This window comes from Spinacia oleracea, chromosome 5 (genome assembly GCF_020520425.1).
Source record: "Spinacia oleracea cultivar Varoflay chromosome 5, BTI_SOV_V1, whole genome shotgun sequence".
NCBI classification, from domain to species: domain Eukaryota; kingdom Viridiplantae; phylum Streptophyta; class Magnoliopsida; order Caryophyllales; family Amaranthaceae; genus Spinacia; species Spinacia oleracea.
The window spans coordinates 11,367,821-11,382,575 of record NC_079491.1 but is presented as its reverse complement, the minus strand read 5'-3'; the positions used below and the strand labels follow the sequence as shown (position 1 = coordinate 11,382,575).

Sequence of the window (14,755 nt, the reverse complement as noted above, 5' to 3'; positions counted from 1 at the left end):
TAAAAAGAAATAAAAAGTTGAAAGATTTGTGCTAAATAATAGACACAAAGAAAAACAAAGGATCTTACTCACAGTGAGTGTTGAAGTGCCATTTTTGCGTCTCCCTGACCAAATCCACCCACTTCTCGTAGTCGTATAAAATAAGTTCCTCTAGAAATGCACAAGTAGTTGTCAGTTGTCACGGGCTCACGGCAACAACGTCAGACTAGCGAGGGGAACCTAATTGTACTTAGAAACGTCCAGAACAAATGACAAGGTCACAAGGGTATAAGATCTAGTTGAATATTTTATGCATAAATTAATTATCAATTTGACCTTAAAAATCTAATAAAGTATGTTGAAAGATGGTGTAAAGCATTAGATTTGAATAATCTACTCCATATTTTAATTGCATTTTCGGCGAGTTTTCCTATCGTTGCAATTTTGGAATTGGTGGTAAGTGGTAACTGGTACTCCGTAAGTGGTAACTTATCAGTTATCATATTAAATGTCCAATATAGTTATATAGGCTACAACTTTATTAGTCACTAGCACGATGTTTTTGTTGGTTACCCAACCATTTAAGACTAATTCGGTTTACCACTTATAACTCATTTAAACCATTATACTTTATGTAGGGTGCAAATGAGCCGAGCCGAGCGAAGCTTTACCCTGTTCATGTTCATGTTCATTTAACTTATGCGAGCTCAAGCCCGAACCCGAGCTTTTAACCCAGCTCAAAAATCTGTTCAAGCTCGGTTCATTTAAAAGATTTTGTGTTCGTGAATTGTTTGTGAACGGCTCATTTATTAATCGAGTCGAGTTTATAAACGAGCTTTAGAGTATAACCACTTGAAAATCTAACAAATTATAATCATATCTAATAATAAAGATTAAAGTACATTACGTTATTTGATAAACAAACTAATAATTTAGAAAGATTCAAATTAAAGAGCACTAATTTAGCAATTAAAATTTTATTTCAAAATATTTTTATTCTATTATAGATTATAAAAGTTAAAAACATGATTTATATTTATATTTGAAAAACGTATATATGATAAAATATGATACATAACATAACTAGACGAACTTGTTCGCGAACATAAATGAACGAGTTGTTCATGAACATAAATGAACGAGTTGTTCATGAACTTAAATGAACGAGCATACCTATGTTCATGTTCAAGCTCGTTTATTAAGCGAGTTTCAAAAGTTGTTCAAGCTCGGCTCGTTTAATAAATGAACGAACATGAACGAGCTTTAAACGAGCCCGAGCACGAGTAGTTTATTGACCGGCTCGGCTCATTTGCACCCCTAACTTTATGCTAATATATTACTCAAAACACCTAAATAATGATATGATGTATTAGATCGAGCAACTCTATTGGTGAGCAATAAGGTGGTGTGGCTAAATTTGACACACTAAATTTCTAGCTACAATTGATTTCAGTATAAATTTTCACATTGGAGGGCTACAATACCTTATAGCTCCATGTAACATTCAATTTAAATAATTTATTTATTTGAGCTACCTTTTTTTTTTGAGCTATCTGTCCAAAATAGATACAAAGTTTTAACAGCTGCTTATGTCATTCTTGTACCAATAGTGGGTTACCTACTCACATTTTTTTTTTTTTTTTGGATCAGGTCTCTTTTTTAACCAATGAAGTTAATCTTATATATCTCCCGCAATTAAATTGTTCAAGCACTTATAAAAACTTATGTTGTAAAATAAACTACTTATATGATGAACTTATTTGGGAAAACAAATCCCTGAAATAAGTTAAATAGGTAAATAGATCGAATAAGACATTAATTATTTACGGAGTAGTTAAAAGGACTTGTACGTACAAGATGTACAATAAATTTATTATAAACTGGATTAACTTTTATCCAGCTTTTTTTGTAAGTTTTAATAGGTTTTGATTAAATTTTGTATTATATAAGAAATACTTCCTCCGTCTTTTAATACTCGCAACGTTTGGACTTTTGCCACTATTCATATAATCTACTTTGACTATTTGTAGTGTTTTTTATATAAGATAAAACATAGTCATGTGGGATCTTGTTAGATTCGTCTCAATGTGAATTTTCAAAATATCAACTTTTTATAATTTTTGCATAAAGAGAATTTAAGATATAAATGATCAAAGTTGTGCATTGGCATGTGTGCAACTAACAAACGTTGCGAGTATTAAAAGACGGAGGAAGTAGTTGATAGATAAACATTTTAAAGGGTCAAATGATTACTTTTATACATTATTAATGATTTCGAAAAAATTATTTTTATAAAAATGATTTTTTTATCACATAACTTTTACATATAATAGATTAGTTCCCGTGCAGCGCACGGATGAGACAAAAAATATATTTTTTTGGTGTGTATTTTTTAAAGATTCTTTAAAATATGACACGTGTCATTTTTGGTGTGTATTTTAAAATATGGCGAAATCTTTTCGACAGGAGAAAAAAGGAAAAAACACTAAGGACTCAGCAGGACGTGACAATTATCATTTCTAGTGTGTCTTTTAGTATATAGTAATAGATGATGGTAACTTTTAATCATTTTATGTTATCTTCTACTCCAGTATACACTATATTTTGTACACTACTTATAAATAAGAATTTATGTTATCTTGTTCAAGCACATACATGTACAATTACTATCTTTTTTATGTATTTTTTTCTCCACTGGCGAGTAAGAGTGATTTAAATCTCCTATCCCACTACTCCCTCCGTATTTATTTAAGAGATACACTTGGTCGGGCACGAGTATTAAGAAGAATAATTGAATGAAATAAAATAATAAAGCAAGTGGGGTTGAGTAGATATTTTAATAATTAAACAAGTAGGGACCATGTCATTTAGGGGGGTGGGAGGTGGGGTGGGTTTATGAAATCATTTGTTTAATGAGATGGTGGGTCATAGGGTAAATTAGATGTATTATGGAGTATTTAATTAGATGGTGGGTTGATAGGTTACTAAAAATGGTAAGCGTATCTCTTAAATCAATACGAACGGAAAAGACAAGTGTATCTCTTAAATAAATATGGAGGGGGTATTATGTTTCACTCGGCCACTTCTATACCACTCCTAATTAATTGAACAAATATGATCGAGTGGTATAGATTATAAGAAACAGTAAGACATGAGATGCGAACCGAGGTAAGAGCGGGTGTGAGATTACGGGAAGTGGTAAATCCAAGGAAAATTTAATTCTTTCAAGGAAATCTATATTTTCTTAAAGTTGATTTTCTTGGAAGGAGTGAAATTCTTCCTTGGATTTATCATTTCCCGGATGTGTACGTGTGTTTCGTTTTGAGTATTAGGGAGTATAAATTAACAAAACCACACTTAAGTGAAGCTGTTAAGAAATGATTGAGAGCTATAGTGAAGATGGACCTACCTTTTGACTTAAATGGCCTATTTGATAGAGGTCTACATCACTAAATTCAAGTTTATATACATTTATGATAATTAATAACATGCCATGATATGTTAGGTGAATACGGTTTTGATCAAGATGCACGTATATATTTCTTTATTTTCTCATCTCCGGCCTCCAACCTCTCACATGAAACAAATTAGATAAGTTATTTAATCTGGATTAACTTAACATAGTATTAATGTGCGCATAAGTCGTAACACGTAGACAAGAAATCTTTATATTAATGTCCTGAATAAATAATAATAATAATAATAATAATAATAATAATATATTATCAAATTCACCCATTCCACCATTAATATGTAGTGTAGGTGGTTTAATTTATATTAGGGTACGTTCTCTACTTATCTTTACCTTAAACAATAGGTGATGATAAAGGTCGTAAGTTGCGACAACATTTAGTTGTCGCAATCTTACGTGTCGGAATTTAATTGGTACATATATACGCCACGTAAGGTATGAGTTATCATAATATTTTTACTATAAATGCAATATTTTTACTATGAAAATATGTAAATAAGGTAGTCGATATAAAGAAGGAAACAAATTAGAATATTAAGATTTTCTACCTTTATTTAAAATACAAATTAGAATATAGTGTAAGTTAAATATTTTAATTAGTTTCCAATGATGACACATAAGCATGTCATGTCATCATTGTGACATGACTTAAAGGTCGCATGTTGCGACCTTTATCATTTTCGAACAATATATATTAAGTTTCCTTCAAAAAAAACAATATATATTAAGCCTAATAATTTAAAAAATACGGAGTAAGTTATAATTAGCCAATCAATTATGTCTTATTGGTGTAAGTTTCAATCAGATTGTATAAGTTGACTCTCTCAAGTCTACTCTCTTGTCTTGCATATAATGTAATCATGCATGTGAGATTTAGAATAATGTCAATAAATTCAAAATATCAAATTTCTATAATTTGTTCGTATACGAATTCATAAATGAAGATTTTACATTGGAGTCCGGGAAAATAGCAAGTGTAAAGAACTGAATGAAACATAGATAATATATTCTATATTAATCAATATCTACGGGTGAGAATGGAGCTTAGGTTTGTTTTGTTTGAACTTATTTCAGAAAAAATAATAAAAATCATAGTATTATATGCTACATAAAAATTTAAACAAAATAAATTTAAACAAAATAAGTTTAGATAAATTCAGAAAAATAAGTTTCCATAATAATTTTGGTTAAAGTTATAACAACTTTAATAGGGGCATTATAATATGTTGGCATGATTAATTAGATGGGTTTTTGAGTGCTAATGCTCTAAGGCTAATGAGGTAATGATCCCGGTTATGAAATGGGAAGCAGCAATTATAGAAACCCATGTTTCCTCATTCAAAAGTGCGATCTACTCGTGCCACACACACATACCAAATTACCAATACACCATGTCTGGTGAGTTGTGACGTACATTTGCTGTAAAGCCACCATTGCAATTACTTACGAAGTATTTCAAGTACATGTATCGATCGAGAAATATTTTAAGTACGAGATTAGGGCTTTAGGGGTCACTTCTCTAAATTGTGATTGCAGTGTACAAATAGGCAGCTACTACCGGGTTCGAATCCGGACATATATTGCATTATATTCTTCTTTGGTCGTGTTTAGACCTGGTTATCGGGCGGGGCGGGGCGGGTCAGGGTCGGTGCGGGTCAATAGCAGGTCATTAGTGGGCGGGTTAATAAACGAGCAATGAAAAATGAAAAATGAAAAACAAAAGAGTCATGTGCAAGTACAAGTAAATACGAAGCTATACACGTAATTTTTTATATCATTACTATTTTAATTTTCAAAATAATTGTAGTATAAGTTTGACCCTATAATGACCCTGTCCAATAAAGGCCCTGTCCAGTAAGAGCCCTGCCCAATAAAAGCCTTATTAACTTGACCCTAACCCTATATCCATTGGACTACCCTGTCCAATAACCAGGTCTAGTCGTGTTGCTTGGAAGAAAAGTAAATTGAACAAAATTCCATCAACTAAAATTGATTGTCATGTCATGTTTTCCTTTGTTTGGTTTATTGGCAGAAAAAAAAAATAACAAAAAAAAATGGAGGATTTGATGGGCTGGAGTCTGGAGATATGGAAAAGAAGGTAAAATGATACAGAATAGAAAAGAAAAATATAACGTGAAAATCTTTTCTATCTGTAGAAGATATGAATGTTAACACAAAAAGAAAAGAAAAAATAAAATGTTGAATGTGTCTCCCCAACACCCAAGTGTTTAGTTACCTTGGTTTTCTAATTTCTACCCCTAGTAATAATTAATTATATATCCATGGACAATGTTCAATACAACTAAAGTTTTGGAGATTTTAGTACAAAACTTTTTCCAATACGACGTTGGAATTCATTGATCGGGATAAAAGTATTTCATGAAAACAACATACTTCGTATAGTCTACTAATAGACCAATTAAGCCAGGGTTACTGGTAACAAATTTGATGGTACGATTACAAAAACCAAAAAAGCAAATATCATAGTATGTTATTCGCTCTGTCCCTTAATATTTGCACCGTTTTGACTTTTTGCACTATTCACATAATTCACTTTGACCTCATTTTATTTCTAGTATATTAAAACAAATGTTAGTATATAATATATTGTTGGCTTCATCTTAATATATATTTTCAAATATTAATATTTTTTTAAGTTTTTATAATATGTAGTTAAAGATATTGGTGGTCAAAGTTGTGCATTGGCAAACGTGTCCAGTCAAAACGGTGCGAGTATTAAGGGACGGAGGGAGTACGTTCTACCTCCGTATGTATTTGTTGATACAAACTTCCTATGGTCTAATAACATTTTAACATAGGATGATAGGAGAACTGTGCAATTAACTTTCCTAGATAATAGATATTGCGATATTTGTGAAACCTCGATCCTTTCTCTATGAAGTTAAAAAAAAAAAACTATACTTTTATTTGCATGTACGTTTTACCATTCAATTGAGTTTTTTTTTAAAAAAAAATCATATTTTAAGCTTCAAAAGTGTGTTTACTTTATAACAAGTGTAGATTTTAGCTCGTAGTTGAGTTAGGGATCGTTCTTGATTTTGTAGTGCATAAATAAGCTAGGCGCGCCGTGCGGGGGTTGATTTTCAATTCCTAGTTGATTTAACTATTTAAGAGGAGATGTTTTTCCCTTAGAAAAAAAGTACTACGTATGGAGTAGGAGTACGACCAAACACACAACCACAACAAGTTAGCTTGTGCGTTTTTCAAAACGGCGGCGTTTTAGTGATATATATTGCCCGGTTAGTTTAATTGAAATTGTCACTTAATCATCTACACGTAGAATCTGAAATCCCTCAAAGGCTCAAATAACAAATTAAAGAGTACTGCATCATCATTTCATATAACGTGTTGGAGGAATTACGTAGTATAATTGTTTTGGGTTATAATTATATATTTTATTTGGCTTAACACAAAGAGACAAATTAAAGTGTAACTACATTGAATAATTAAGATTTTAGATTTTTCTTGAGCTCAATATTTGATCAAAATGTATACATGAATTTCATAAAGTGAAAAATATTCATTAAGTTCGTCAACTACACATACACACACTATATATGACATTTATCATGCCAAGTAACTATTCAAGAAGATCATCTCACAATTTGTATAATTTGTTTTCTAATAGAATTAAGTGTTTCAAATTAATAAACACCAAATTAAATTTATGAGATCATGTTTCTTCATGGTAGTCCTAATGTTTTCAATTATTATTTTCTGTCCAAAAATGTCCATATAAAATAAAAATTAAGTCAAATAAAAATTTAGTTGTTTTAGATTTTTTGTTAACATTTATTTATAAATTAGTGTGAAGATAAAAACCACAATTGGTGATTAGTTAAGATGGTAATGTAAGTTATTAGCTACACTTGAGGTATAGATTACTATAGATAATATAGTAATCAGTTTATGGCTTATGCACACATAAAACATATGATAAGTTGATAACTGCTGCATTGTCTTCAGTATATGACATGGTCCAAGATACTGGCGGTGTATGTATGAGTGGTTAAAAATAGTGACCAACCCACAGTCCAGTCGAACTTTAGCAAATCCGTTTGATTAATTATTCCTAATTACTCCCTCCGTTTCTTTTGGTTTGTTACGTATTTCTTTTAAGGTGTTTCACAATATTTGTTACATGAGAGAATATTTCGTTTTATAAACTTATTATACTATTAATTTTTGTGCCAACTTTTAATTTTAATTGGTCCAATTTTTTTAACTCATTAAATTTCATTACAATTTTCCAAGTATGTTAAGTTAGCAATCTCTGTGCTTTTCCATTATTGGCTCATTTTGAGGAATAAAACAATCTTATTGATTGTTGTAATGATTAATGGATTGAGATTTACTTGGATTTATTTTTTAATAAAAAAGCAAAAAAAATCTTTATTATACGTTAATAAACGTGCAAAAGTCCAAACGTAACAAACAAAAAGAAACAGAGTGAGTACATGCTTACGTCTTCATTAATTCTAGTCAATCCTAACATTAACTACTAATCCGTACGTACTTACGTTTCATTGTCAATGTGTATGCAGGACACTCTTCGTACAATCATATCCTATGTTCACACTTCCTATCTCTATTTTATAATCATTTCATATTTTATCAGAATCGGTTAATAATATTTTTCAGACCTAATTTAATTCGTTGTTGTATATACGGGGTAATTAACTCGTCATTATGGTGCATAGTTGTTAAAATCGTGATTTGAATCTTAAAATCTTACGATTCTACGATCCTAAAATACACGGTCGATTTAATCTATGATTTTACGATCTTACAATATGCAACCATCTAATACAACGACGATAACTTGATAAATAAGCCATAAATATTCCTCCCTTCTAAACATATAATAAAAAGGTTAACATACGTGAGTGTATAATGCTTTAATTTAAACAGTTTAATTTTATGTGTTATTTATTGAAAAATGGGTAAATAATTTACAAATTTTATAATAAAATCTCACCTCCACACATCTGTAGAATCTTATGATTTTACAACTCGATTTTACCATCTGATATTGATAGACCATTTTGATTTAAAGTAGAATCGCGATTTTGATGTATATGAGGGCGAAAGTGTATCATACTTTTAAGTCATAAGCAGACATTAAACCAAGAACTTATTGATTTGTATACTTGGTAAACTAATGCTAACTAGCTCTTGAGCCCGTTCAAATAACGGGCAATTATACATATAAGGATTATTTAACCGTTTTTTAAAGTTCTAATGTTATCAAGGGTTTTGTTATTTTAGTGGAAATACATGATTTAAATAGATGTAGAATTTGAAGGTTGAAATATTATATAAATAAATTTAATGGTAAATTCATATCGCGTGTTAAAGAGAAGATGAGGTGAAAATGTTGATGAATAAATGTATTAAACAGTGAATTGATATTGAATGACAATAGTAAAGTGGAAGAAAAGAAGATGCCACGTGTCATCTAATAAGCTATGGTTATGCTTTTTAAATACTAGGTATAGAGGTATAGATTAGGTATAGATTAGGACTACCAGTTGTCAATAACAAACTAATACCTAATTAATTTGGCTTTGGAAGGAAGTGCAATAGAAATACAGTAATTTGTATATAACCTAAACTAAAAAGTCCAAAAAGTGGATATACGATTACATACATTAATCAAATGCATATTGCACTTGCACATGATATATTCCAACTTCTTCTAACGGCCCGTTTGATAGCCGGTAATAATTGGTGGGAATGGGAATAAATCATAGTGTTATTTGGCAAGAAAATAACATCATGAAGCCCATGGTAATGAAATTTTGTCTCAAGCTTGGTGTTTTTCTTCATAGATTTGCATTGCCATCTAATACCACTCCCCAAATGGTAATGGATGGTAATGGAAATTTATAAAGAAAAAGGATAATTTTGAGTGAATTAGCATTACCATGGGAATGGATGTTGATTTTCCGTACAAATTTACATACAAATTCATTGCCATTGACACCATTTATGGCCGGCTACCAAACGGGCCGTAAATGTTTTAGTTTGTAGTAATTGCTCAAGAAATTGAAGCTCAAGGTGTCAAAACCAAGGGGAAACCAATCAATAACTAACTACCTATTTTCCCCCAAAAAAAATAAAAAATAACTAGCTATTTACGCCGTTTCTTACTTTCTATCATAATAAAATTACTCGTTCCCATCAAAAAAAATGAAAAACTATTTGTTGGCTCTAAGTAAACTCTTAGACAAACACAGGTTAAAAAAAAAATCCGAGTGCATGTAAAAATTTGTATATACGTGTTCTTGGTTGGTGATAATAAAAACAAAAAACATGGTTGCACAAGAAAATACCAATAAAGAAATATAATAATCGAAATTGACTGTTTCAAAATATCAAAACACTTAGATTTACTATCTTTGTCAAAATGTTAGCTGATCAGTTTCCAGACGATACGATCAGTAATTAAAGTAGGCTAGAAATAGCAGCTTCTTCCTCAAGTATTCATGCCTTCTTCCTATTAACACCCTAAATTGCTGCCTCTTTTAAACCATGTATTTAACGAGATTTACCATCACCTTCATTTTCTCCTTCTAATTTTACTTCTTCAACTCTCGAAAATTGAATAATTCGTGTTTGAAATATCGAATCAATCCAATGGAGGAGAATTTACCTCCAGGATTCAGGTTTCATCCGACGGACGAGGAGCTAATTACGTTTTATTTGTCTAAGAAAGTCTCGGATTTCAATTTCGATTCCAAGGCTATTGCTGATGTTGATCTTAACAAGTGTGAGCCTTGGGACCTTCCAGGTACATACTGCTACTACATTTTTAAAACTTGGGGATATATAACCATAATTTGCTGTGTTTTTTTAGGCTGATTCATTAATTATGAATTTGTTACAAATTCGACCAACGGAAGTTAGTAGTTAGTTTGTCACGTTACTAGCTCAAATCCGTGTACTAGTTCTAATTTTCCGTACTTATTATAGATAATATCATAATATGAAGGAGGTAAGATAATCGTGATTTGAACCATCGTATCCTTTATATTCTTTTTTTTTTTCGATAACTATATCCTTTATATTTAGTATATGTGAATATTTTAACGTATTAGTTGTAGATTTGATTTTTAATAATATTTTCTAATTATTTTAGGAATTTATTTTATCTTTGACGTTGTAATATTCTGAGGCTTCTATATATACTCCCTTAGGCCCTGTTCTGCTCACCTTATTTCCACTTATTTCAGGAAAAATAAGTTCAGATAAGTTCGGTTAAATTCAGATAAGTTCAGATAAGATAAGTTCAGGAAAAATAAGGGTTGACCAAGTACAATTTATAACTAAAATAAGTTTTGATAAGTTCTAATAAATTCAGATAAGTTCAGTTAAGTTCAGATAAGATAAGTTCAGGAAAAATAAGTGGAAATCAGGTGAATAGAACGCAGCCTTACACAATACAATTAAGTTTTATCATAACTCTCTTACTACGTATCAATTCTTAAATGAACTCGGTGCGCGCACACTGAATTAATTGCGAACCATGTCTAAAAAATGTCAAATACTTGTGCATAATTTATTTTGACATGATCATTAGGATTATTATGAAAAAAGAATATCAAATTTGTGTGTGGTTAATATATGTTGTGCTTGAATAATGTGATTTTAACTCACAATTTGCTTATAAAAACATAGGGTTACTATGATTGAAAAAATAATTACTATATCTAAGAATTTTAGTATTTAATTGATTATAATCACTATATGAACAATAAAGATCTCTATATATGTATAAAAGCGGTTAGAGAAAATTATTGATCGATTTTGTGTTTACACTAATCTATTGTGAACCAGGTTCAGGCAAGAATAATCCTAAACTACGTACTACATATGTATCGTGTCACATCTTAATTGCTTCGAGGGAAAAGAGGATTTTGTTTTGACTTTTGGGCAACTTAAAACGAGGCGTAGCACGTGATCAAAAGCCATCTGATTTTTATATTTTTTGGGTGTGTTTGTGGAGTACTCCTATTATGAAAATGGTCAACCTGCTCGGATCGAAAATTTGTATGCATGGCCGGAAATAGATCGGAAAATGAGAATCAAATGATAGGTCGTAGGCTCAGAGAGTAGCTAGCTAGTTCTAAATCACCATATAGATGAAATACAATGCGGATTTTAGTAGCTATTGTAATACGGAGTACATAATTTTACATATGATTTACGTAAATATTGAATCAAATATAGGCCGTAGGCCCGTAGCCTTCATAAGGTACTCATAAATCACGGACATAATTTCTTTTTATGGCACGATAATTTTCAATAATATCAGTCGTATCCAAAGTGTTTTTTTGTTTTTGTTTTTTCTCATAGGCTGATACTTTGTTTTTTTGTTTTTGTTTTTGTTTTTTCTCATATGCTTATACTTTGTCAACACGTGGACGTAAAAATAACATTGAGCCTTCTATGCTATAATCTTTTAGTTTAATTTTACAAAACATAACAAGTCAAAATAGTCCATAAGTAGATAAGAAGAGTATAACAATAGTTGATGTATTTAACAAACGTGCAGGAAAAGCATCAATGGGAGAAAAAGAATGGTATTTTTTCAGCTTAAGAGATAGAAAATACCCAACAGGTTTAAGAACAAACCGAGCCACCGAAGCCGGTTATTGGAAAACCACAGGGAAGGATAAAGAAATATTCCGGGGAGGTGTATTAATCGGGATGAAGAAGACTCTTGTATTCTACCGTGGAAGAGCACCCAAGGGAGAAAAAACTAATTGGGTAATGCATGAATATCGTCTCGACAATAAGCTTTCTTTCAAACCCGCCAAGGTACCTTCATATATATTTCGTGCACCATTAAAATTGTACTCCATTTTATCTCGTTTTTTAAGTTAAACGTAGTACGGAGTACTCCGTATTATTAGTTCAACTTAATTATCAATGTCACGTTGTTGTTACTTGAACAAATTTAGAATGTGTTCTTTTCATTTATAAAAATTAAAAAATATCGAAATAAATATCAAAAGAAGTTCGATGTTTTATAAGTTTAAATACTTTTAGATAAATTATAATCACGTCTTATAGATCATAAGTTGCAATCAGGTTATAATTATGTTTTATATTAATTGGTCAAGCACAATTTATAACTAAAATAAGTTTTGATAAGTCCAGATAAGTTCAGTTAAATTCATATAAGTTCAGTTAAGTTCAGATAAGATAAGTTCAGGAAAAATAAGTGCAAATCAGGTTAATAGAACACAATCTAATTTACTCTCTTTACTCTCTTGTACAACGTAATTATGTATTATCGTGTCAAATAAGTTTCAATCAAGTCATCTATATCAGGTTTAATCATATTTCCAACACAAATTTATATTTAAAGGTAGAAGTTAAGTCAAAATGCTTAAAACTTATACTAGTCTAATGTAAAAGTTATCTATTTTCTAGTGATAAAATATTTTGCTTTAATAAAATTATTAATAATGTATGAAATTAATTGTGTAACCCTTTAAAATGTTTATCCATACAAAAATATGATGGTATAAAATTTAATCAAAACTTGTTAAAAGTTACGTACCAAAAACTGGGTAAAGGTTTACCCAATGTACAAATTTATTGTACACCTAATGTGTGCCAGACCTTTTGTAGTTTTAATAAGCTTAGATAAGTTTAGGTTTCATGCGGTGATAAGAATGCCCCCTTTATTTTGCTTATATTTTTTAAAAGAAAAAATACTGGAATTAAGATAGTTTTCTCTCAAGAATATATTTTGTTATAAGGCTTTATATATAGGTATAGTATTTATTTTGTGAAATTTCTTAATTGGTTTAAGTACATATTAATACGTACTATGTATTACTCCCTCCGTTCCTAGCTAAATAAGTATCATATTTTTATTTATAGCGTTCCCTAATAACTTAATAAGTGTTCAATTTTCATTTTTGGACATATAATTTTTTCTCTTTTCCATAAATTATGATTGTTTTTTTCTTATACATTCTACACTCTTTCATCATTGCATCCACTTTTATGGAAAAACTTTGTCTACCGACTAGATAAACTACCCACCACTAATAGAGAGTAGTGGTAGTGTAATCCACGACAGCTTTATTAATTATTTGTTAATGTTCTCTTAGTAGTGAGTTGTCTGCCCAGTGAATAGATTTAGCAATGTCCACCTTTATTTGTACTTTACCAATAAACAATTATCTATTTATTCTTTCCCCAAAAAAAACTCACAATCACTATTTTTTACCCACTTCTTATTTTTCTCATTCTTCTAAATAAGACACTTATTTAAGAACGGAAGGAGTATTGTATTTACGAAACATGTGCAACATTTGAGATTATTTTCTGACAATTTTCCTATATTTTTTTTGAATCTATTATAACTCGTTCTTATTTGTCGACAGGATGAATGGGTGGTGTGTAGAGTTTTCCAAAAGAGTGTAGCAGTTAAAAAACCACAACCCACCTCACCCTCAATGGTCTCACCAGACTCACCAGATGATACCAACACACATACAAACGAGTATGGAGACATTGAGCTACCAAATATAAACAACCTATCAACTTCACCCAATCACGGTTTTAATTACCCCTCCCTACAAAATTACCCTAATTGTACTACTACTAATCATCTAAATTTAACCGGGAACACGAATTTAAACTTAAATTGGGCACTAGAAATGGCAACTCTTCAACCATTATCCTGGCCGTCTACCTTCCTTACTCCAAATCTAAATAGCACGGTAAATTCTTTGTTACTAAAGGCTCTACAGTTTCGAAGTACAACAAGTGGTAATACTAACGACTACTCGTTCCTTGGCCACCAACAAGGGTTGCCTATAGGAAGTATGACGAATGAAATATTTTCGGGTTTCCAACCTTCATCGTCGTCTGCTGACACCGTGTTTCAGTCTATTCAACAACAGAATCAACAAAACCAACAACAACAACAACAACAACAACAACAACAACAACTCCAGGACCAACCATTCAATTTGGACTCCATGTGGTGATCATGTAATGCTATGTACGTACGTACAGTCGTAGACTTGAACATAAATGTAAAAGACTGAAGCTAATTAACAATTCAATATGTGACTGGTTATGTCCCTTAAGCATGTCGATCTATAGTCATTGAGTTATTGTATTGAAGAGGAATAATCATCTTCATTTAGAGGATTAACTTGTTAATTAAAGTGTAATTACTATGGGCGAAGCCCATTTATCCAGAATATTGTAATTGTTTATAGGGTTTTGTTATTCATAACTCTTAGTTCTATG

At 30.8% G+C, this 14,755-nt stretch overlaps 1 protein-coding gene across 1 annotated transcript; it reads left to right on the top strand.

Annotated features, from left to right (window-relative positions):
- Window positions 1-9,919: 9,919 nt before the first annotated feature.
- LOC110798801 (NAC domain-containing protein 92) lies at window positions 9,920-14,744 on the top strand. The gene is made up of 3 exons (XM_022003996.2): window positions 9,920-10,265; window positions 12,030-12,295; window positions 13,879-14,744. Exons 1-3 carry the CDS (start codon window positions 10,112-10,114, stop codon window positions 14,485-14,487), a joined length of 1,029 nt encoding a protein of 342 aa, XP_021859688.2. The 5' UTR covers window positions 9,920-10,111; the 3' UTR covers window positions 14,488-14,744.
- The last annotated feature ends 11 nt before the right edge of the window (window positions 14,745-14,755 follow it).